The sequence below is a fragment of the Mirounga leonina genome, unplaced genomic scaffold (genome assembly GCF_011800145.1).
Source record: "Mirounga leonina isolate KUSES-001 unplaced genomic scaffold, KU_Mleo_1.0 Mir_153, whole genome shotgun sequence".
In the NCBI taxonomy this organism is placed as follows: domain Eukaryota; kingdom Metazoa; phylum Chordata; class Mammalia; order Carnivora; family Phocidae; genus Mirounga; species Mirounga leonina.
In genome coordinates, this window is record NW_023270387.1 from 8,187,630 (window position 1) to 8,212,549 (window position 24,920).

At 46.9% G+C, this 24,920-nt stretch overlaps 1 protein-coding gene across 4 annotated transcripts in view; it reads left to right on the plus strand.

The window, feature by feature from the left end:
- The first annotated feature begins 7,375 nt into the window (after positions 1-7,375).
- LOC118013216 overlaps positions 7,376-24,920 on the plus strand; it is a 32,444-nt gene continuing 14,899 nt past the window's right edge. For 2 of the 4 annotated variants that reach the window (XM_035008901.1, XM_035008900.1), the window contains exons 1-7: positions 9,417-10,102; positions 10,226-10,418; positions 11,132-11,254; positions 13,232-13,383; positions 22,461-22,547; positions 23,981-24,127; positions 24,549-24,746. In XM_035008901.1, coding sequence (XP_034864792.1) covers positions 9,866-10,102; positions 10,226-10,418; positions 11,132-11,254; positions 13,232-13,383; positions 22,461-22,547; positions 23,981-24,127; positions 24,549-24,746 — 1,137 coding nt within the window. In that variant the 5' untranslated portion in view covers positions 9,417-9,865. Of the gene's footprint in view, positions 8,964-9,265; positions 9,384-9,416; positions 10,103-10,225; positions 10,419-11,131; positions 11,255-13,231; positions 13,384-22,460; positions 22,548-23,980; positions 24,128-24,548; positions 24,747-24,920 lie in introns of those variants that run through there. The other 2 variants (XM_035008903.1, XM_035008902.1) reach the window with 2 other exon arrangements.

Genomic DNA, 24,920 nt, shown 5'->3' on the forward strand with positions numbered 1-24,920 from the left:
TGCTCAGTTACTTGATGTGAACTTGTTTCCCAGGAAAACCCAGATTCTGCTCCCCCAAGGTATGCACAAAGATCTAGACTACTTGGTTCGTGCTGACAGGCCCAGGGTCCCACTCTGTCCCCTTGCCAGTCTCTGGCAGACTGTGGGAGAAAGGCTGAACAGATTTCTTTCCACCCAGTACATCCGCACCCTCCTGCCAGGGGGCCAGTGCTTCGGAGAAGGGCCCTTCGCCTCCACGACTCCCAGGCATCTCATCCAAACTGGCATCGCCAAGATCCCCAGGCCCCCGAAGAGGTCTGACTGGCCAGAAGTTCTGGGGGAGATTGTCCTGCTCCTGGGGTTCTGCCTGCTTCTATTGGTGAGTAAAGCTGGACAAGTGACATCTTAACCCCTGTGCAAATCCATGTCAGTGGGCTGTGCAGTGCCCGTTCACGGCAGGCAATCCAACAGCCACTAAGATGCAAACGTGACAGAGGTTCAGCCTCGGGCCTCCAGTGATCAAAGTTCAGCAGGCAGAATACAGACAAGGAAACAAATGAACGTCAGGGAACATCAGGGGACTCTGGTGAAAGCCTGTCCAGGGCGTCTGGCTGCACGAGGAAGGAGCTGACTGCCCTTTCTTGGTGGGTCAGGACAGACTTTTGTGAAGAGGTGATCCCTGAAAAAGGCTTGAGATATGAGCCGTGGGGGCATGTGGTCCCTGTACTAACAAAGGGGTTGGTGAGTTGGGCGCTGGGAGGGTAATGGGCTTGGGCAGAGGGAGGGGATGAGAAAGGGAGGACTATGTGTGAGGGAACAGAGGCATGAAAAAGCATTCACCTGCTCAGGTAACCAAACGTGGGGGTGCAAGCACAGAGCTGAGAAACGAAATCACTATGGTTTCATGGGCCCTGCTTTATCCTCTACGCAGTGAGGATCCATTAAAACCTTTGAGCAAAACAAAACAAAAAATTTTCAAGCAAGAGAGAGAAACCCTGGTAAGACTTTTATTTTTACTCTAGCAATAGGGTAGAAGACAAGATGGATTGGGGGGAAAGTCACAAAGAGATAGACAGTTGGAATAGTCCAAACAAGAGAAGATGAGGTGCTCCCGAACTACAGCTGAGCAGCGATCTCCCTCCTCCTGGAAGAAGATGCTTCCCCCTGTCCTTCACATCACCCCATTATGTACCATGTAGATTCAGTGTCACAGCCTGACGTGGGCCCGGAAGGCCACTCCCAACCCCACCTTCAGGAAGCATCAGCAAGGATACAACCTGGATGCCTACACTTCCCCAAGAACTGGGATTATATCAGTGAGGAGAGGTCCATCACACCAAGACTCTGATACCCCCAGGGTCAAGGGAGATCATGGTGAGTGGCAGACTCGGGTTAGAATCCCAGAGTTCTCCCCAAATCCAACTGACCAGCTCCTGCTTCCTTTTTTCATGTTCCTAGATTACTCATGGTTCCATTCTCCCCCATTCATTTATTCATTTGCTCAGTAATTATTTATTAAAGGCCACTCTATGCCAGACACCGCCTGGTTCTAGAAGAACGCAGTGTAGATGGGGGTAGAGACATCTAAATAAAAACTTTCCAAGGGGCGCCCGGGTGCCTCAGTCGGTTAAGTATCTGCCTTCGGCTCAGGTCATGATCTCAGGGTCCTGGGATCGAGCCCCGCATCGGGCTCCCTGCTCAGTGGGAAGTCTGCTTCTCCCTCTCCATCTGCCTCTCCCCCTGCTCATGCTCTCTCTCTCAAATAAATAAATAAATAAATAAATAAATAAATAAATAAAAGCTTTTAAAAAAAGAACTTTCCAAAAGAAAAGTAATATAGCTGTGTACAAAGTGCCCAAGTTAGGAGATGTCCAGCACCAGCCGGAGGAGCGGATCACAGAAGGCACTCCTATGTCACACTAAAGTGCTTCACCTTCTACCCTTGCTACTCAAAGTATGCTCCTCAGATAGCGGCACTCCACCTTAAATGTGATTATGAATCACCTGGGAACCTTCTGCTGCAATGGCTCAGAGGTAGAACCTAGAATTCTGTGTTTCTAACGAGCTCCTCAGCAGAGCTGATGCTGCTCGTCCAAGCAAGACTGTGTCTAGACCATTGAGGATCTGCAGGAAGAAGATGCAGGGAAGATCGGCAGGGAGGCTTAACCTTGCATTTCAGGAGGCTAATCCCGCTTCCCATCCCCTGACAGGTGGGTGCTGGGAGGCCGAGGAGCAGGTAGACCTGGAGTGGTTTGACCCAGAACGCTTCTTTGCGATCCTGCTCAGGCAGTCTCTGTCCGTGACAACGCAACTCAGCCAGACCAAGGAAGAGGTAAGTGGAGAAGCTGAAGAAGAGAGCGGGGTTGAAAACGGGTTCATTGCAGAAGGGAACTGGTTAAAAGGATATAGAACCTAAAGAAATCCTCCATCTATCCATAAGGAATCAGGAAAAAGGAAAGTATCCGGGAGGGGAAATAGATTTCAGATCAAATTTAGGGCTGATTTTCAGAACTTTGGGCTTCAGATCAGTGATAGAGAACCTACTAAGACCACCGCTGGAGTCTCTCAGATCCCCATTCCTGGTCCTCGGTAGCCCACCTGGAATGCATAAATTCAGGCCAGGAGGTGACAGGCGTCGGGAGCAAAAAAGAACACACTAGAAGTCCAAGTACGGAATCTGGGTCAGGGGGCCTGCGGTGCTGCGGCGTCCCTCCCCCGACGGGCAGCAGGGGGCGCTGTGATCAAAGCCAGGAGCGCGGCCGCGAGGCTGTCGCAGGTGAACGCCGCCCTCCCCCGCAGCTCAAACTGCTCTGCCCCAGACTCGCGAGTGACGCCCGTTCTCTGCGGCAGCCGGGGGGGCTGAGCGTCGCGTCCCAGCCTCTGCTGGCCAGCTTCTGGGGAGCCCCCCGAGGGAGTGCAACAGGTCGGGCTGTGTTCACCCCTTCCCCCCCGGTCCCTGTGCCTAAATGCGCCCCCCCCTGGGCCCCGCCCCCCGGGGCGCCCTGAGCCCCGCCCCCCGGGGCGCCCTCGCGCACGGTCCCGTCTCCCAGGCCCCGGGGCCCTTGGCCCCCCCCGCCCCCCTGCGGAGTTCTCGTCCCTTTGCCTCCGCTGCCGGGCCCGCCCAGAATGTTCTGGAGCCCCCTCCCGGGGCCCGCCCCCGGGCAGCTGCTGGCCCTGGCGTCTGCGGCCCCGCGGGCAAGCAGGCAGGGCTGCGTCCGACCCCCGGCTGCGGAGGCTGCTGCCCGGGCCGCGGAGCAGGAGGCCGGGCGCAGGGGGCGTCTGGCAGGCCCCGACGCAGCAAGCCTCGGTCGCCGCTGACGCTCGTCCGCCAGGACCTGGGCGCCAGGCGGGGGCAGTGGGCCTCTTTCTGCCCGGCGCTGACGGCGGCTCGGCGGCTGCTGCGGGCCCGGCGGCCTCCGGGCCCGCGAAGTCCTCCCAGGCCGGGCCGAACCCGGAAGGGTGCGTACCCGGTGCCTCTGGGTCCGGCTCGGTGAGCTCCGGCTTAGGGGAGGCGCGCGCGTGGCTTCGCCAGGCCCGGAGCTGGCCACGCGGAGGGCCCGTCCCCCTCCGTCACCGCGCTCCCCTGCGAGGGCCTCCCCGCGCCCCCGCCCCCCGCAGGGAGGCCCCCCAGCTGGATGCTGCGCTGGGCCGCCTGTCCCAGGCTGTGCTGCAGGAGGGCCACCGCCTGAAGGCCTGGGGCGTCCTGGTACCCGCCCTGGGGCGGAGCTGCTGCGGCCAGGTGGGTCCTGCTCCGCCTCGCCGGCGCCCCCCAGGAAACCTGGCCCTGCGTTCAGGGCGACGGGCCCTCCCCTACGACACCCTGCAGGGGAGGAGAAGGGCAGAGCAAAGTGGAAACCCCCAAAGTTGGGAGGGACTTCCCGTGCAGGGTGCGGGCAAACAGCCGTGTTGCCGAAGAGGGAGCCTCCTAAATGGGAAGAACAGGGTAGAAATGAGCGAAACGGCCGCGAAAAATGGCTTTACACATAAGGGAGCATTTCCTGGGAGCAAAAGCCTGACCGATGAGTGCAAAAGGCCACATTTGGAGAATGCCGGGCTTGCCTGGAAACGAAGAGTGGGAGAAGGATCCCCTTGGGTTCCCTGTGGGAATTCTGAGTTCTGGGAGTCCCCAGCCCCATCAGGTGACCCCTAGGCTGTCACCACAGTTTCCCAGAGTCCTTCTAGTCCCTGCCAGCCTGCAATATGATGATACCACCATGTCATGTCTTAAATGGGGAATCCTGGCCTGCACTCAGCAAAAGACAAGACACTCTGCTCTCAGGGAGCACTTGCTCCTGGGGTTGGGGTGCGGTTCTTCCCAGCTCCTTCCAGGCACCAGCCAAGGGAGCCCCTAGCCTGCCCACTCAGCCTCACACCCAGGGCTGAGCAGTTTGCTTTCCTGCAGCCGCAGCAGGCCCTCAAGGGGGCGCCCAGGACATCAGCGTGATTCCCATCACCAAGTTGATGGTCCCCGGCCCCAACTGTGCAATGCTTCCAGCCAGTGGCCATGCAGGGTCCATACCCCCTGGCTACTTCATCCACCCTGACACTGGGAAGGTGCTGCCTGAGGCTGGAAATCTGGGGTACGATCTGCAGGGAGCTACCTTGGTGCCCACCACTGACTTCAGTTCCGGTGAGACCCTGACCACGAAGGAGGAAGGAAGGTGCTCCCCAGGAGCACAAGGAAGGGAGCAGGGCTCTGTCCTTGCACCGTGGGGTGTGATGACGAGCCGAGCAGTAAACACCTTCTCCCCCTCCTCACTTTAACATTCTTGCTGCAGAGCGTGAAGGCTGGAGAGAGCCTCTCAGTGCAAGAAGGCTCTGCAGGGCCGGGGAGGGAGGCTGGCCTATCACCAGTACCAACACTTCCCTGTCTCCCTGTCCAGGTGGCGCCATCCTCCCCTACGTGCCCTACCCAACCTGTCGTGCCACGGGCTCGCCTCCCGCCCCCCACCTGCCTGTCCTGCAGCCGAGTCGGACATCACAGCTGGGGGCGCTCATGACAGACCCCGCAACTGGCATCGAGGTGCCCGTGCTGGCTGTGACTGTGCATCCTCAAACCAGGCAGCGGCTCACTCTTGGGGACACATACTGCAATCCTCTCACCAAGACCTCGGCCCCTCTAGAGTTGGGGGGCCCCATGGAGGACCCAGTCACAGGAAGCATCTCGCCAATCCTGGGAGTCGGGTTGGATGAAAACACAGGTGTCCGGCAGACCTCAGTACTGTGCTCCCACCCTCTCCTCTCTGCCCGGCCTGGCTTCCCCAGCCCCCCAACCCCCCAGCCCCCCGAGCCTGCTACACCCCCCCATGCTCTGGTCCAGGCTGCAAACCACCCCACACCCACCTTTCTACCCTTTATTCCCACCCTGCTCTTACCCCACCTGTGTCTTCCATCCTGGCTTCCCTGTCCCCTTCCCCTGACTTCCGGTCCCCCACCCCCTGTCGCTCACTCGGTCTGCAGGCCCTAGTTCTCCTTATGCCTCATCTCCCTGCATCTCTGTTCAGTCCCCTTCCTACCTCACCCTCTTGGGTTCCACTGCCAGGTCAGGTGCTTGCACTGGGGGGGCTGCGAGACGCCTCGGGGAGCCTTATGCTGCCTGGTGACAGCTTTGAGGAGCCTCTGAGCAGGAAGACGGTCCGGCTGCAGGGAGTGTCTCAGCGAGAGGGCCAGACAGTGCCCCACATGGGAGGATCACAGGCCCTGCTGGACGCCAATGTGCTGGTGGCCCAGAGGCGTAGCTCCAGAGCTACGGGGAGAGGCCGGGGTCAAGGACACAGGGGCTTCTGGAGGCTGCCATCAAGGACATGAGACAGGCACTGGGCTTGAGTCTGCACCATGCCCTGCAGCAGGCTCGGAGACTGGAGCGGCAGCTGGGGACAGCAGAGGCCATCGTGGCCAGTGGCGGGAAGATAGGTACCTACTGACCAAGACCTAGGCTCTCGGGCCCTGAAATCCCAGGCCCAGAATGCCCTGGTGCCTCAGTGCCCTCAGCTCGTAAGCTAAGGGACAGGACTGCGGCCCCCCCGGTCATGCACACATGGGACCGAGGGAAGGGAGAAGGAGTGTGGTGGCTTCATGCCCGACCCCATGAATGCTCGGCTTGAACTCTGCCCTCTGATCTCTTGCCAATCCCGCTGGGTCTTACACTTAATGTTTGTGAAGTGTATGTTCTCTTGATATTTCAGAGGGCTCCCAACACCATAATGTGTTATGAGACCCATTTTACACCAGGGAGTCTGAAGTTCCTCCATCTCCCTTCTGCCTCCACTAATACAAGGATGGTCAAGGAAAGGAAGTAGGAGGGGCACCTTCCTGGAGCTTACCTCACTCATTCTTTCTAGAAGCTTCTGCCCATGATGTGACAAAAAAGAACCAGGGTTTTGGGTCAGAACTGACTCAAGTTTGAAGCCCTGCCCCACTGTTTAATAACTCTTCGACCTTGGGCAAGTTACTAGACTTCACTCTGCCTCTGTTTTAACAGCTTTAAAATGGGGATAAAAATAGTACATATTTTAGGTTCCATTGTAGGACCAAATAAAATATAATTTGTAAGGAGTTCTTAAGCCCAGACTTCTGGTACATGGTGGGTGCTCAAGAATATTTGTTCCCTTCTCCTTTACCTTTTTAGTGTGGCCTGGAAATTGTTCTCAGCCTCCCAAAAGTCCTGATGCCACTCAGTACCTTCCTCCTGAATTCAAAATGTTAAGTGAGGCCCCAGAGGAAATGTAGTCTTTGTAGGGAAGCTTCTCTGGTCAGGGGTTAGCCCTTTGAGCCTGGCACTTAACCCTAACCCCCCTTCTCTCTGCCAACTCCCCCTTGTGTTAGGAATGATGTGCTATCCTGGGACGGAGCTGTGGGTCCCAGTCTTGTACGGGATGGAGATCCCAGACCCTGAGGGCTCAGGGCTCATGGTGCCCATCCTGGGCATGGAGACTGATGGGAATTCGTGTGACGCCACACCCCTGGCAGGTTCAATGGAAGATGCTGATGGCAAAGGTAAGAGGGAACTGGGGGCCTGCGAAAGCCCCAGGGGGATCAGGAATGTGACTTAGCCCTGGGTGAGAAAGCCCTGGAAAGCTCAGGAGGGATACCCCCATCCATTTACTCATGAGCCATGGGATGGGGTCATTCTGACGCCTCCACTAGGGCTGCTGAGACCCAAAATAAAGTGCTCAGAGATTCCAGAACCCGAGGACCACAGGTCATTTATCTCCCACTGAGAAAATTGGGTCCTTTCAAAAACCAGCCCTTCAGAACCTCACCCTCAGGGTCTGTGGCCTCCAAGAAACCCTCGAGTCCAGCTCAGAACCTCTCAAGGGTTCTCAGGGTTTATTCGGCTCCCTTCCCACCATGTTTACCTCTTTCCATGACCACCTCTTCCTTCTTTCCCTCTCGCTTTGCCACAGGTCTTGTCCCAATCTCGATTGGGGCTCAAGCCATAGAGCCCTTGACCGGGGAACCTGGTCCTGTCATTGGTGCTCAGACAGACCCCTCTGCCGGAGTGGTGGTGCCCATCGTCCAAGTGCTGGAGGCTCTGCCTCGAGGAGTGAGAGACCCTGGTCTGGTTCGTAGGAGCCGTTTATTCTATTCCTTTTTCCATTCATCCAGCAGCTATGTACGAAGTACCCTCTAGGTTCCAGGCACTGAGTTAGGTGTTGAGATGCAGAAGAACTAGACGGGGCTCCTGTCCTCAGGAAACTGGTCGGCCATGGGTTCCAACCATGATCATGGTTTATAAGGGTGTTAAGGGAGCACAGAGGACGGATTCCAAATCACATGCAGGAGAGCTCAAGGAAGGCTTCCCTAAAGAGGCAACACCTGGGCTCAGTCAGAAAGAGGCCTGGGGGGCCAGCAAGCACAAAGGTGGCGAACGTGAGACCACGACTGTTCTGGGAGGGTGAGAGGCGGCCAGCAAGGAAGGCAGGAAACAAATCACGAACTGCCTCAGGTGCCTGGCTGAGGCCCGGAAGTGTGCCTTACCATGAAAGCCATGGGGAGCCACTGAAGGATTCTAAGTACACATGTGATATGATCAGATATGAATATTTTTAAGACTTTTAAATTTGGAAAATTTGGCACAATACAAAAAGAAAATAAATTACTCATAATCCTACATGTCTTAACATATGTAAATGAAGAAGCACAAGGTCCCTCCTCCCCATTGCTCTCACCCCATCTGCCATCAGCAGCCCCCCACTAGACACTACTCACCTCACCCCCTAGTCTTCCACTAAATGCAGCCACTGTTAACGGGTTGGCACATCTCCTTCCAGACATTTTTATGTGTGTGTATGTGAATATATAGTCAGCATTCTAGAAAGTTCCTTCTGGCAGCCGTGCAGAGGATGGATGGGAGCAGGGCCAGCCTGGAGCAGGAAGCCCCATCAGGAGGTTATTGCAATAATTCAGCCGTTGGCAGGTCTCCACGAAAATGGAAATGACTTAGGTCCTCCCATACATTCAGCCCGGTTCATTTCAGGAACAAAGATGGATGTGATGTAAAAGATTCTCATTAGAAGCCAAGACACTTTAATTCTAGCCCCGACTCACAGTTTCACGTTGGAAGGGATGAGATGAAGGGAAGAGAACAGTTTCTACCTGCCCTGGCCTCGCCAGAGAGGCCGGGCATTAGAAGGAGGGAGGAGGGGACGGGGATCTTGAAGCAGGTGCATGGTTATTATTTTTCCACCTGCAACCAAGTCGACTGCCTCACCGATCTTAGTCATGGACACCCAAGGGTGAGGGAGGCCCCTGTCTGGAGGAGAAGCACTGGGGATCTTCAGCCAGACCCCAGGCTATGAGGAGAAAAAGTGTATGAGCCCCAGACAAGCTGGACATTGCAGCTGGACACCCTGGAGAAGGAGCTGAGAGCCCGGGAACAGTACTGGCACAGCCAAGAGCAAGAAGAGATGCGTCTAGCAGAACGCCTGGGGCAGCTGAGCCACGAGCTGCTCTCCATTCCGGGCAAAGATGCTCGGCAGCGGGTGAGGCCCAGAGGCGCCACCTCACCGTCCCCACCCTTTACCCAGACTACACAGGTTTCTCTTGTAAGTGTGGAGTCTTTGTCCCCCCCGCTGACCGCAAAAATGGAACCCATCTCAAGGCAGACCAAATCCCAGGATTCCCTGGCTCCAGGCCCTAGACTCTGGTCACCCCCTAAGTGTCTCAGGGTGGAGGAGGAGGGGCAGGAGGGGGGAAGGAGGAAGGACCACCATGAGGCGGCCCAGCCCAGAGCTCCCGCCTTCCTCCCTGAGGCCCCTTCCTTTGTGCTTCCTGCCCCATGCAGCTGAGGGCTGCTGAGGAGGCCCGGGCAGCGCTGGAGTCCTGCTGCCTGCAGGAGACCGAGAGGAGAGCCAGAGCCCTGAGCACACAGAGCAGCTCAGAGCGGAGCCCGCTCTCCCAAGGTGGGACAGCATCCCCTGAGCCCAGATCCCCAGAGCAGAAATCTACTGGGAGTGGGGACACCTCCCACAGCTGCCTGGTGGGGAGTCCCTCTTGCTCTTGAATGTGCTCACCAGCCAGGCTCCCCCCGCCAGGCCCTGGCTCTGATCTGGCAGGTTCCCCTGGCCCCAATAAACCACTGTGCCTTTTCTTCTTCTCCCTCTCGCCAGGGGCGGCAGCTCTCATGTGGCTCTTTTCTCTGCCCCTGCAGCAGACAGAGAGGAGTGGGAGCAGGAGGTGCAGATGATGCTAGGCATGCAGGAAGTCCTGCAGAGTTTAGGACAGACAGCAGAAAAGCTCAGGCAGGCAGTGGGCCGGCTGCGGGGCCAGGAGCAGGAGATGTGGCTGCAGCAGCCTAGGAGTCCGAGGCCCCAGATCTGATAAGAGGACCCATGCGGGATGAGCACATCCTCCTGTGTCGTCAGATGTGGTTCTTCAGGGCAGCATGATATTCAGGAATAGGTGGCCCAAGGAGCAGCGGATGGGCTGGGAGGGGAACAGGAGGAGAGAAAGAAGCTCCATTTTCATTTGGGCGTTTCACTTCCTGTGCTCTAAGGTGGTTGAGCATCTCTCTGATGAGTTTCAGGAGGTGGTAAGGGAGAGACAGAACTTTCTGGATAGGGCCCTCGGTCACCTGCAGTACCAGCGGGAACTGAGCCGCCTACACCTCTTGCACACCCAGGTACTGCCTTGGAGTAGGCCATGGAGATCGGCAGGTCCAATTTAGTAGGGGCTTTGGAGAGAAGCTCCCAAAGCAGCCATGTGGGAGCCACGCAGGAACCAAGTTCTGACTCTTTTGTCCTAGATCGTTGCCTCAGGCTCCCCTGCATGTTTGGAGAATTACCCTGGAGACAGATTCTATGGAATGATCCCCACTTCCCTCAGGGCCAGGGCTGCTGCCTGCCCGCTCTTGATCCCCTTCCTGAAGAGCCTCACTGCAGCGCTAGTGGGAGCTCAAGGCCGTGGCCCAGGCCAGGAGGACCAGGGGCCAGGAACAAGTAAGGCTGGTCACTGGCCCAACATTCCTTTCTGTTGTCAGTGCTGATCACGATTGATAAGTTCTAATGCTACAGTCAGGGCTCCTGGCACTGTAAGAGTGCGGTCATGGTAGGTTCTTCAGGAAGAACATAGAGAAACCCAGGGTATTCGTTCTCTATTGCTCTGTAACAAACTACGGGAAAGTTCTGTGGCTTAACACAACAAATATTGATTATTTCACAGCTTCTGCAGGTCAGGTTTCTGGTGCAGCTTAGCGGGGGGCCTGTGGCTCAGGGTCTCCTACAGGCTGCATCAAGGTGTTGGGCTAGGGCTGCAGTCACCTCAAGGTTTGCCTGGGGAATCGAAGTTCTGTCCTGTGGTTTTTGGCCAGAGACATCAGTTCCTTGCCACGTGGACTTCATGGGATAGCTTGCAACGTGGCAGCCAGCTTCCTTCAGAGCAAGCGAGAAGGGGCCAAGAAAAATGGAAGCCACAGTCTTGTTGTATCCTGATCTCATTACTTGTGCCATATGCTATTCATTAGAAATGAATTACTAGATCCAACCCACACTCAAGGGGAGGGGATAACACAAGGGCATAGATACACATCGGAGGATCCTGGGGACCATCTTACGGGCCACCTGTCACATCTGACGCTACACCTGGCTCTTTCTGACTTTAGCCACAGTCCTGGGCCCTTACTCCAACAACTCTCTTCTTCCCCTCTGTTCAGATGCAGATAAAGCTGACATCATGTGGACCTCACCACTCTTTTCTACCCTAGAGAAAGTAGACATCTGGTCCCAAGCCCCCAAGGAAGAAGCTGAACTACAAGGACAGGTGCATCACCTGCTAGGTAACCTCCTTTCCCTGGAGCCCCTGTCTGGAACTATCATGGCCCACTGAAGGTATTTGATGATGTGATCCCCAGGGACTAGGAATATCAAAATCCTGACCTGCCAATCATCTCTTCCTTCCCACCCCCAACTTAAGATTCCCAAGGGCCTTTTCCACGTAAGGAATAAAAAATAGGAATCAATGTCTTACTGTAATAACTTGGCCAATTTCAAAGGGGAAATCCTAAAGACCCTGTGCCTTCCCACTGAACACTGAATCTAAATCTTGGGATTTTACCCCATACTGGCCAGCCACATTTTACAAGGAGTTAATGGAAGAGGGTGAGACACAAGGAGATAGGCAGAGTAGACAAAGAATAGGAAGACCTTGCCCCAAAAACTAAGAAGCATTTTACATTTGTATATGATTTGGGGGGAAAAGTGAAAAGAAGACTAACGTTCTTATGGAGTGCTTTGTAATGTGTCATGTGATATTCTCAGTCTTTGGATACATTAGCTCATTTAATCTTTACAACAACCCAGCAAAGTAGGTACTTTTACTCATTTTATAGGTAGGGAAACTGAAGCATCTGAATAGGTCAAGTTAGTAGTGAAAAATCATGTTGCTAACAAGGAGTTCAGCTGGAATTCAGTCCCACAGCCTGTGCTCTAAACCTGCTTACCCATGTGAAAAAAGATCCAACACCATAAAGGCAGTGCCTAAAGGGAGATGCAGGTTATTGTGGTGGTGAGTTCCCAGGAGGACAAATCACTGTGTTTCAGAGAGAAGCAAGGGAAGGCACTGCGGGAGAGTGAGACCACGCTTCTACCATGAAGGTGGGAACACTGAATTTGAACCCCAATTTTGCCTCTCAGCTGGCAAAACCTAAAATATTTACTTTCTGACCCTTTACAGAAAAAGTTTTGTTGACCCCAGAACTTAACCAATCTTAGTATTAATTGGGCCTCCCTTTGGGGGAAACTAAGAAGAGTGTAGGCAGAAAGGTGGGTTCTCACCACCACTTCAACCTCCATTGTCTTACAATGATATTGACTTTATAATATTGAAAGCAATTGGGGGATGTCTGGGTGGTTCAGTGGGTTAAGCGTCTGCCTTCGGCTCAGGTCATGATCCCAGGGTCCTGGGATGGAGCCCTGCATTGGGCTCCCTGCTCAGCGGGGAGACTGCTTCTCCCTCCCTTGGTCCCTCCCCCCTGCCTGTGCTCTCTCTCTCTCTCTCTCTCTCAAATAAATAAAAATCTTTAAAAAAAAAAAAAAGAAAGAAAGAAAGCAATTTTATATGCATTGCCTTGTTTACGCCTGGTCACCCAACTCTTAATTCTGTAAGATAACAAAAGATTATTAACCTACTTTTTTTTATAGATGAGAGAGTTGATGCTCAAAGAAGTTTAGTGTCTTTCCCCGGGTCTCCCAGGACCTGGACCAGAACCCAGTCTTCTGGCGGCTAGTTCAGCGTTGTTTCCCACACCATGCTACCCAAGCTCCTTTTCATTGTCTTCTCAAGAATAAAAAGACAATACAATATGTTTCAAGACCTGAGGCCCATTAGAGACAATTCTATGAGGAAGTAAGATCACGATGTTAATCTAGCTAACATTTACTGAGTGCTTACTGGGTGTTAGACACAGTTCTGACTATATTACATTTAGTGTTCCAAACAACCCTATGAAATAGTAGAAGAAAATTGGTTACCATCTTTTCCAGATCCTTGGTTTTTTGTTTTGTTTGGTTTGGGTTTGGGTTTTTCGTTCTGGCACCTCTGTTCCTATTGACTGAGGCTCAATTGCTTTGCCATGAAAATGGCCGCGAGGATCTGAGGCAGAGTGCATATAGATATCATGGATGGATGGATGGATCAAAGCAAATACAGCTTTTTCTAAGTTGGATTGTGTTGTTGTTCTTGTTGCTTTTATTAAAAATCATTACCGGACAGAAAAGTCAGTGAAATCGTTGCTGTTTTCTCTTGATCTCTGTAGCCCCCAACAGCTCTTTGCAGGATGTCCCAAAACCTCAGTTAATGCAGAAGGAAGAGCTTATCACTGTGCAACCCACAGACCTTTCTGCCAGGGAGTTCGTGGTTTGCCAGTATGACCTCTCCGTCCTGAACCTCCTCATCCCCGAGCTGCATGTACGTCTGGGTTCTGGCCTCTCTGTGGAGCAGTATTCTTGCAGCCAAGAAGGTCAAAGTGACCAGGAAGGAGGCTTTTGGGTGGTGGATATATGTTAGGATTAAGCAGCTGGAATACGGAATTTGCTAGTCTCTCCTATAAAGGGACTGATAGAAGTCATTTTACCAATCTACAGTCTAATCTCTCAAATGATAACAAGTAGAATCAATGAAGTAGTTTGTACATGCCAGAAAATGTTCTAATAACTTGCATGAATTAATTCATTTAATCTTCACAAAAACCCTATGACATAGATACTATTATTTTTTTCAAGTATAATTAACACAGTGTGATATTAGTTTCAGGTGTACAACATGATTCAACAAGTCTGTACATTCCTCAGTGCTCATCATGATAAGTGTACTGTCAATCCCCTTCGCCTGTTTCCCGCTCTCCCCTCCCCTCTGACAATCGTGAGTTTGTTCTTTAGGGTTTTTTTTGTTTGTCTCTTCTTTTCTTTGTTCATTTGTTTTGTTTCTTAAATTCCACATATGAGTGAAATCATGGTATTTGTCTTTCTTTGACTGACGTATTTCACTTAGCATAATGCCCTCTAGGTCCTTCAGTGTTGTCACAGATGGAAAGATTTCATTCTTTTTTTATGACTGATTAATATTCCATTTATATCTATATATATATGTATAGCATGTCTCTTTTATCCAGTCATCTCTTGATGGACATTTGGGTTGCTTCAATATCTTGGCTATTATAAATAATGCTGCAATAAACATAGGAGTGCATATATCTTCTCAAATTAGTGTTTTCATTTTCTTTGAGTAAATATCCAGTAGTGGAATTACTGGATATTATGGTAATTCTATTTTTAATTTTTTGAGGAACTTCCGTACTGTTTTCCATAATGACTCACCTGTTTGCATTCCCATCAATGGTGCACAAGGGTTCTTTTTTCTCCACATCCTTGTCAACACTTGTTATTTCTTATGTTTTTTATTTTAGCCATTCTGACAGGTGTGAAGTGGTATCTCATTGTGGCTTTGATTTGCATTTCCTTGATGATGAGTGATTTTGAGCACTTTTCATGTGTCTGTTGGCCATCTGGATGTCTTCTTTGGAGAAATGTCTATTCATGTCCCCTGCCCATTTTCAATCAGATTATTTGGTTTTCTGGTGTTGAGTTGTAATGAGTTCTTTATATATTTTGGATATTAACCCCTTATCAGATGTATCATTTGCAAATATCTTCTCCCATTCAGTAGGTTGCTTTTTTGTTTTGTTGATGGATTCCTTCACTGTGCAAAAGCTTTTTACTTTTGTGTAGTCCCAATAGTTTAATTTTACTTTTGTTTCTCTTGCCCTAGGAGACATATCTAGAAAAGTGTTTCTATGGCCAACATCAAAGAAATTACTGCCTATGTTTTCTTCTAGGAATTTTATGGTTTCAGGTTTCACATTTAGATCTTTAGTGCATTTTGAGTTTATTTAAGTGTATGGTGTTAAGAAAGTGGTCCAGTTTCATTCTTATACTTGTAGTTGTTCAGTTTTCCCAACACCATTTGTGGAAGAGACCATTTTTGTCCCATTGTATATTCTTATCTCCTTTGTCATAGATTAATTGACCGTAAAAGCATGGGTTATTTCTGGACTCTCTATTCATTTCCATTGATCTATGGGTCTCTTTTTGTGCCAAGACCATACTGTTTTGATTACTATAGCTTATAGTATATCTTGAAATCTGGAATTGTGATACTTCCAGCTTTGTTTTTCTTTCTCAAGATTGCTTGGCTATTTGAAGTTTCTTGTGGTCCCATAGACATTTTAGGATTATTTGTGGTAGCTCTGTGAAAAATACTATTGGTATTTTGACCAAGATTGCATTAAATCTGTAGATTGCTTTGGATAGTATGGACACTTTAACAATATTTGTTCTTCCAATCCATGAGCATGGAATATCTTTCCATTTGTTTGTGTCATCTTCAATTTTCTTCATCAGTGTTTTAAAGATTTTATTTATTTGTCAGAGAGAGACACAGAGAGAGAGCACAAGCAAGGGTAGTGGCAGGCAGAGGGAAAAGCTGGCTCCTCGATGAGCAAGGAGCCCGATGCAAGACTTGATCCTAGGACCCTGGGATCATGACCTGAGCCAAAGGCAGACACTTAACGACTGAGCCACCCAGGCTTCCCTTCCTTCATCAGTGTTTTATAGTTTTCAGAGTACAGGTCTTTCACCTCCTTGGTTAAGTCTATTCCTAGGTATTTTACTATTTTTGGTGCAATTATAGGGACTGTTTTCTTAATTTCTCTTTCTGCTACTTCATTATTAGTTATAGAAATGCAACACTAAATATTAACTTTGTATCCTGTGACTTTACTGAATTCGTATATCAGTTCTAGTAGTTTTTTGGTGGAGTTTTTAGGGTTTTCCATATATGGTATCATGTCACCTACAAATAGTGAAAGTTTTACTTCTTCCTTACCAATTGGGATGCCTTTTACTTCTCTTTCTTGTCTGACTGCTGTGGCTAGGATTTCCAGTGCTATGTTTAATAAAAGTGGTGAGAGTGGACATCCTTGTCTAATTCCTGATCTTACAGGAAAAGCTCCCGGTTTTAACACCATACAATGATGTTAGTTAGCTATGGGTTTTTCACATATGGCCTTTATTATATTTCCTCTTACCTACTTTGTTGAAGATTTTTATCATGAATGAATGTTGTATTTTGCCAAATGCTTTTTCTGCATCTATTGAGATGATCATATGGTTTTTATCCTTTCTCTTGTTAATGTGATGTATCCTGTTGATTGATTTGTGAATATTGAATCACACTTGCACCCCTGGAATAAATCCCACTTGATTGTGGTGAGTGATTTTTTTAATGTATTGTTGGATTCGGTTTGCTAATATTTTGTTGGGGATTTTTGCATCTATGTTCATCAGAGATATTGGCATATAGTTTTGGGGGGCTTGTAGTGTCTTTATCTGGTATAGGTATCAGGATAATGCTGGCCTCCTAGAATGAGTTTGGAAGCTTTCCTTCCTCTTTTGTCTTTTGGAATAGCTTGAGAATAGATATTAACTCTTCTTTAAATGTTCAGTAGAATTCACCTGGGAAGCCGTCTGGTCCTGGACTTTTGTTTGCTGGGAGATTTTGTTTCTGTTTTTGTTTCTGTTTTTTTTAATTACTGATTTGATCTTATTGCTAGTAATTAGTCTGTCAAAATTTTCTATTTCTTCCTGATGCAGTTTTGGAAGGTCATATGTTATTAGGAATTTATCCATTTCTTCTAGGTTGTCCAATTTGTGGGCATATAATTTTTCATAATATTTTCTTATAATCCTTTGTATTTCTGTGGTGTTGGTTGTTATTTGTCCAGGATCATTCATTTCTGATTTTATTTATTTGAGTCCTCTCCCTCTCTCTGTCTTTATGAATCTGGCTAAAGGTTTATCAATTTTGAATTTTGTTAATCTTTTCAAAGAACCAGCTCCCAGTTTCATTGATCTGTTCTAATTGTTTTTTTAGTCCCTATTTTATTTACTTCTACTCTAATATTTATTATTTCCTTACTTCTACTGGCTTTTGGGCTTTGTTTGTTTTTCTTTTTCAAGCTCCTTTTGTTGTAAGGTTAGGTTGTTTATTTGAGATTCTTCTTGCTTCCTGAGTTAGGCCTATATTGCTATGCTCCTCCGTCTTACAACAGCTATTGCTGCGTCCCAAAGATTTGGGACCATTGTGTTTTCATTTTCATTTGTCTCCATATATTTTTTTATTTCATCTTTGATGTGTTGGTTGACCCATTTATTGTTTAGCAGCATGTTATTTAACCTCCATGCATTTGTGTTCTTTCTGGATTTTTTCTTGTGATTGATTTCTAGTTTCATTCCATTGTGGTTAGAAAATATTCATGATATGATTTCAGTCTTTTTTAATGTGTCCTAACATGTGGTCTATTCTGGAGAATGTTCCATTTGCTCTTGAAAAGAATATGTATTCTGTTTTTGGATGAAATGTTCTGAATGTATCTGTTCGATCTATCTGGTCCAATGTGTCATTCAAAGCCACTGTTTCCTTGTTGATTTTCTGTCTAGATGATCTACCCATTGATGTAAGGGGGGTGGTAAAGTCCCTACTATTATTGTATTACTATTGATTTCTTCCTTTATGTCTCTTAATAGTTGCTTTATATATTTGGGTGCTCCCATGTTGAGTGCATAAATATTTACAATTTATTACAATCAGCTGTTATTTCTTATATCTCCTTGTTGAATTGTTCCCTTTATCATTAGGTAGTATTCTTTTTTGTCTCTTGTTACAGTTTTTGTTTTAAAGTCTGTTTTGTCCATTATTGATACTGCAGCTTTCTTTTAACTTCCATTTGCGTGATAAATGTTTAACCATACCTTCACTTTCAATCTGTGTCTTTAGGTTAAAATGAGTCTCTCGTAGGCAGCATATAGATGGGTCTTGCTTTTTTATCCATTCAGACACCCCACATCTTGATTGGTGTAATTAGTCCATTTACATTCAAAGTAATTATTGAGGGTATACGAGTAGCTGCATTTCCCTGCCAGAACCTCCAAATGAAGAAATTATTGATAAGTATGTACTTTTGCCATTTTGTTATGTGTTTTTAACGATTGTTTTGTAGTTCTCCATTCCTTTCTTCATTTACTCTCTTTCCTTAGTGATATGCTTGGATTCCTTTTCTCTTCATTTTTTGCCTATTACAGGTTTTTGACTTGTGGTTACCATTAGGTTGATAGATAACGTCCTATGTATATAGCAGTCTATATTAAGTTGATGTTCACTTAAGTTTGAACCCATTCTAAAAGCACTAAAATTTGGGCACCTGGGTTGCTCAGTCAGTTAAGCATCTGCCTTCGGCTCAGGTCATGATCCCAGCGTCCTGGGATCCAGCTGCATTGGCTCACTGCTCACTGGGAAGCCTGCTCCTCCCCCCTCCCTCTGCCTGCTGCTCTGCTTACTTGTGCTCTCTCTTTCTCTCTCTGTCATATAAATAAATAAAATCCTTAAAAAAATAAAAATAAAAGCACTAAAATTTTAATCCCCTCCCCAACATTTTATTTATTTGATGCCATACTTTACATCCTTTTATTTTGGGAATTCCTTGACTGGTTTTTATAGATATAATTGGTTTTACTGCTTTTGTGATTTAAATTCTGTACCTGTTTTATAAATGATTAATCTACTTTTATTATGTTTCTATTTACTTATGAATTTTTTTTCCTTTCCTAATTTTATTACACCTGATTACAGCCTTTTCTTTCCACTTAAAGAATTACCTTTAATGTTTCCCATAAGGCTGGTTTAGTGGTGATGAACTCCTTTTACTTTTATTTTTCTGGGAAACTCTTTATCTCTCCTTCTAATCTGAATTATAGCCTTGCTGGATAGAGTATTCTTGGTTGCAGTTTTTTTTTTCTCTTTCAGCATTTTGAATACATCATGCCACTGTCTTCTGGCCTGCAAAGTTCTGCTGAAAAATCAGCTGATAGCCTTATGAGGTTTCCCTTGTATGTAACTATTTTCTTTTCTCTTGATGCTTTTAAAATTCTCTTTATCACTACTTCCTACTACTTTAATTATTATATGTCTTGGTGTGGACCTCCTTGGATTGATTTTGGTGGGTGCTCTCTGTGCCTCCTGGATCTGGATGTCTGTTTCCTTCCCCAGATTGGGGAAGTTATTTCTTCTAATAAGTTTTCTGCCCCCTGATCTCTCTTTTCCTTCTGGGATCTGTGTAATGGGAATGTTATTACACTTGATAGTGTTGCTGAGTTCCTTTAACCTACTCTCATTTATTATTATTATTCTTTTTTGTCCTGTTCAGCTTGGTTGCTTTCCATTACTGTCCTCCAACTCATTTATCTGTTCTTCTGTATCCTTTAATCTGCTGTTAATTCCCTCCAGTGTATTTTTAATTTCAGCTATTGAGCTCTTCATCTCTGATTAGTTCTTTTTTTATATTTTCTATCTCTTTGTTGAAGATCTCCCTGAGATCCTGCCCTCCTTTCTCAAGACCGGTAAGTATCTTTATGACCATTACTTTGAATTCTCTATCAGGCATATTGCTTACCTTCATTTCATTGAGCTCTTTGCTATGATTTTGTCCTGTTGTTTCATTTGGGACATATTCCTTTGTCTCCTCATCTTGTCTAACTCTGTGTTTGTTTCTATGTACTAGGAAAGTCAGCTAAGTCTCCTGGTCTTGAAAGTAGTGGCCAGCAATTAATGCAACTCCTATCAAAATACCACCAGCATTTATCACAGAGCTAGAACAAGCAATCCTAAAATTTGTATGGGACCACAAAAGACCCCAAATAGCCAAAGAAATCTTGAAAAAGCAAAGCAAAGCTAGAGACATCACAACTCCAGACTTCAAGTTATATTTCAAAGCTGTAGTGATCAAGACAGGATGGTACTGGCACAAAAACAGATGCATAAATCAATGGAACAGAAGAGAAAACCAAGAAATTAATCCACAACTATATGGTCAACTAACCTTTGACAAAGCAGGAGAGAGTATCCAGTGGAAAAAGGACAGTCTCTTCAACAGATGGTTTGGGAAAACTGGACAACAACATGCAAAGGAATAAAATTGGACCACTTTCTTATGCCATTCACAAATATAAATTCAAAACGGATGAAAGACCTAAATGTGAGGCAGGAAAACATCAAAATCTGAGAGGAAAACACAAATAGTAAAAAAAAAAAAAAAAAAGAAAACACAAATAGTAACCTCTCTGACATCAGCCATAGCAACTTCTTACTAGATATGTCTCCTGAGGCAAGGAAAACAAAAGCAAAAATAAACTACTGGGACTTGATCAAAATAAAAAGCTTCTGCACAGTGAAGGAAACAATCAACAAAACTAAAAGGCAACCTATGGAATGGAAGAAGATATTGGCAAATGATGTATCTGATAAAGGGTTAGTATCTAAAATATACAAAGAACTTATAAAACTCAACCCCCAAAAAACAAATAATGCAGTTAAAAGTCAGCAGAAGACATGAATAGTCATTTCTCCAAAGATGAAATCCAGATGGCCAACAGACATGAAAAGATGTTCAACATCGCTCATCATCAGGGAAATGCAAATCAAAACCACAATGAGATATCATCTCACACCTGACAGAATGGCTAAAATTAACACAGGAAACAACAGGTGTTGGTGAGGATGTGGAGAAAGGGGAACCCTGGTGTAGTGTTGGTGGGAACGCAAACTGGTGCAGCCACTTGAGAAAACAGTATGGAGATTTCTCAAAAAGTTAAAAATAGAACTACCCTAGGATCCAGCAATTGCACTACTAGGTATTTACCCAAAGGGTACAAAAATACTAATTTGAAGAGATACATGTACACCAATGTTTATAGCAGCACTATCAACAATAGCCAAATTATATAAAGAGCCCAAATGTCCATCAACTGATGAATTAATAAAGAAGATGTGTGTGTGTGGTGTATACATCACACATACACACACGATGGAATATTACTCAGCCATAAAAAAGAATGAGATCTTGCCATTTACAATGACATGGATGGAGCTAAAGAGTATTATGCTAAGCAAAATAAGTCAGAGAAAGACAAACACTGTATGATTTCACTCACATGCGGAATTTAAGAACAAAACAAATGAACATGGGGGGGAAAAAGAGGCAAACCAAGAAACAGTCTTAAATATGGGGAACAAACTGATGGTTACTGGAGGGGAGGGGAGTGGGGGGATGGGTGAAATAGGTGATGGGCACTGAGGAGGGCACTTGTGATGAGCACCGGGTGTTGTATGTAAATGATGAATCACTAAGTTCTACACCTGAAACTAATATTACACTGTACATTAACTAACTGGAATTTAAATAAACACTTGGGGGAAAAAAGAAAAAAAAGAAATTATATCTTAAGAAGATATTACTGGAAAAAAATAAAAAGAAAGTAGCAGCCATATGAAGAAGAGGCCCAATAGTGCCCTATGGTACAGTGGCCCCTGTTCACCAGACCAGATGTGCCAGGGGTGTCTCCTATGTATGTTGTGTGTGCCCTACTGCTGTCCTGAGACACATCGACTTCAGTCCAGTCAGCTGTAATGGCCCACATTGCCTGTTGTGGGCAGGGTTTGGTCCCTATGCTGTTAAGGGGCCTGTCTGGGGCTACCCTGGGCTTGTGGTTGCATCAGACCAGATGCGTGCCCCCAGCTCATTCACTAGCACTGCAGTCACATTGAACTACAGGTTGCTTTCCCTGTGTTGTTCCCTGAGAGGCTTTCGTTTGTTGGTGGGGCCTATAGTCAGACAAGATGTCTGCCCCCAGTCCTTCTGTTGGGGTTGCAGTGACCCTGAACTACAAGACTCTCTCCTTATACAGCCCCTTATGAGGTTTTTGTCGGTAGGCGGGATCAGCAGTCAGACCAGATGTCTGCTCCCCGCCCATTGCTGTGGCTGCAGTCAAACTGATACGTGTGGTTATCTCCTCCTCTTGCTGGGGGGTTTGGTTCCCAACCACATCTCCAGCTCTCCTACCCTTTTCAATGTGGTCTCCTCTCTGTGATTAACTGTGAAGACTCTGTTCTACCAGTCTTCGGGTCATTTTCTGGATTAGTTACACTGATGTGGCTTTGATCTAAGTGTATCAATGGGACGAGATGAGCTTAGGATCCTCCTCCTCTGCCATCTTCCCAGGCTCCTATATCTATTTTTTTTTCTCATTTTAAAAGTGAGGTGGGAAAATACAAAGTGATTGAGTTAACTTACCCAAGATTCCACAACCGAAAGGGTAGAGTGGGGTGAGGACCCAGCCATCATGCTCGAGAGCCCCCATGCCTGACTGCCACACTCTATTTAAAAAAGTAATAAATTAATTCTTGTAATTAGCATAAATATTAAACACATAAATACTCTTTGCACTTCCCTGTAATGTATGCTGAATCTTCTTATCCTGTTCCAATGCATTTACTTCCCATTAATTTGGTTGGTGCTGTGTAGCTGAGCCACATGAGAATTGTTTAGCAAGAAGATGGGTCTTGGTTTGGTTTTATTTGTTTCTTATTCTTTTCAGGCTCCTGAAATCACCCTGCAGATTGCTTCTCGTCTTCCTGCGATGGATGCTTCAGACAATGCCTTCCAAGGCTCCTTCTTCTATCAGGTGATACAAATTCAGTTCCAGATGAGGGTTTGTAAAATTCTAGGGTCTCAAAAGGAGCAAAAAGACCAAATGTTATAAAACATTTTTCTCTAAGTCCTGACATTCTTTATCCCCCTTGGTAATAAGTCATTTAGTAAGGCATAATAAATGTCACCATGTAAAAGCTTTCTCCAATTAGTGAAATGAATATGTCCTGGCCAGGAGAATCATAATGGCTTTGTGCCCCTTACTGAATCTCTGTCATCAAAGTCGATGTGTACACAGACCTTAAACACTGATAACAGTTCATTGGTAAACAGTGATTTGAGAGGGGCACTGCTAACCAATCCTAGAGGACTAGGAAGCCGTTCGCACTTGACTAGTTGGTTTTTAGGGGATGTCATAAGACCAAAAATTACTCTTTCGTTGCACCCTCCAAGCATCCTTTCACTTGATCCTCAAAGAAATCTATGAAGTAGGCAAGAATTTAATCCCATTTTACTGACAGGGAAGCCAACTCAGGATTCATTGAGTACTGTGTGTCAGGCACTTGGCCATGCACCTTACACGTGCTATATCGTTTACAGTTTATAACAACCCAACCCTAGGGGGTGGGTGTTCTTGCTGTCTCCATTTTATGAAGTAGGAGATTGAGGCCCATTGAGACCAAGTGACTTTCCTAAGATCACAGTGTTAGCAAGAGTTTAAACTCAAGTTCTAAATTCAACCTCCTTTTTAACCACTGTTCTGTGTCGCTACCCAGAGCTCATTCCAGGGACAGATCTCAGACTATCTGGCTCGAAATTACCTAATGCTTTTCCATGCCAACCTATTGCCTGAACAAGAGAGTTATTTCAAATCAATTAGACAAGACAGAATATTTAAGAACCTGATTACAATAAAGATATGAAAGACAAAGTCAGAGAGCCCTATAAGGCACCGATTCTCAGACTGTGGTCCTTGGACCTCATGGGTCAACCACCGGGGAAGTTTGGTAAACATGGAAATGCCAAGGACTCCCCTAAAGCAGCCCACAGAACCAGAATTCTGGGATGGGCCCCAAGAATAGAATCACTCCCTTGTGATTTTTATCCGCAGATACAGTTTGAGAACCACTACTTAAGGAAACGGTGATTGGAGGACATCAACAAAAAAACAGAGATGCATGAGTAACTTCGCTCTGAATTTCTAGTAGTTTATTTTCTGTACCACGGGGGTAGCAAAAACTGGAGGAACAGTGGGGAACATGATTTATTCAGGGAGTTGAACTAAAGCAATACTTTATCCCTCTACATCTGAATCTTTCCTTCTGTAAATTTCCATTAACCCCAGGGAGTCTCTGACTTTATGATTCCAAAAGTTATTTTAAACCACATAAAACTAGGAAGAGAAAAAGGTAGTGGAAACATTCCCTGAGGTTGACATCTCTGTGTTTGGGTATCTCCTCTACTCAGAGCACTGAAAACACACTGTTTGTTGGGAGAGAGTCTTTGGCGTCTGCGGGGAGTTTCATTCTGCTGCTGATCCACTGCCTGGCCCACATCGCCACCGAGGACTTCCGCCAGGATGCAAACCCTGCCTTTCTGAGGTCATTTTACAAGGTATTTATAAAATGCACGGGGCGCTTAGCTTCGCTCCCAGAATAACAAATTCTTTAAGCTGTGCAATATTTCAAAGCTACTTAGGTCCCATTGTTGGCCTCTGGTTCCTACTGCCTGGCCAGGAAGAAGGTTTTCCTGATCAAATTTCCTGTGGCAGCATATAACAAAATGCATGCACCCCTCTGTAGGAATCAGAGAGAAGTGGTCTTCCTATAAGAAAGGCATCCCAGCTTTCTGGGCTTACTCCCTTGTCGATACATAAGCCTCACCAGAATTGGAAATGACAGTCATAACCCGTGGTAAGGGCAAGTAAAGATGATCCATACCAAGCCCCATTTTTCTTTCAACTATAATTTTGAAGCTTTAATAGCAGTTACCTAGAACGGAACTGATCTGGCCCCCCCGCCGTTTCCTTGACCAGGGCCTTCGGGCTTATTTTGGGGAAGCATTCTCAACCACACTGCGGGTGTCTGCGATCTCCTGGGACAGTAAGCTTGACCAGAGCATAAGCGCTACTCTGCGGGACGAGCAGCCCATCTCTGAAAGAGGAAGAGATCTTCTCTTTTTACTCCTTGAAAGGAAGTGTGAGTCTTGCTTGGAGCCTGAGTCATCGGAAGAGGTAACCAATTTTAACTGGTGTAGCATATGTCCGTTAAAAGTTGACTTCTTCACAGAGTCAATGCCTCAGTGTCTGACCTGTTCAGATATTTCTGGCTTCCCCAGGTGGCACACTGCCTTGACACTCAGCCTGCTTCTCAAACCACATATGACAATATATTTTTTAATCCTGTAT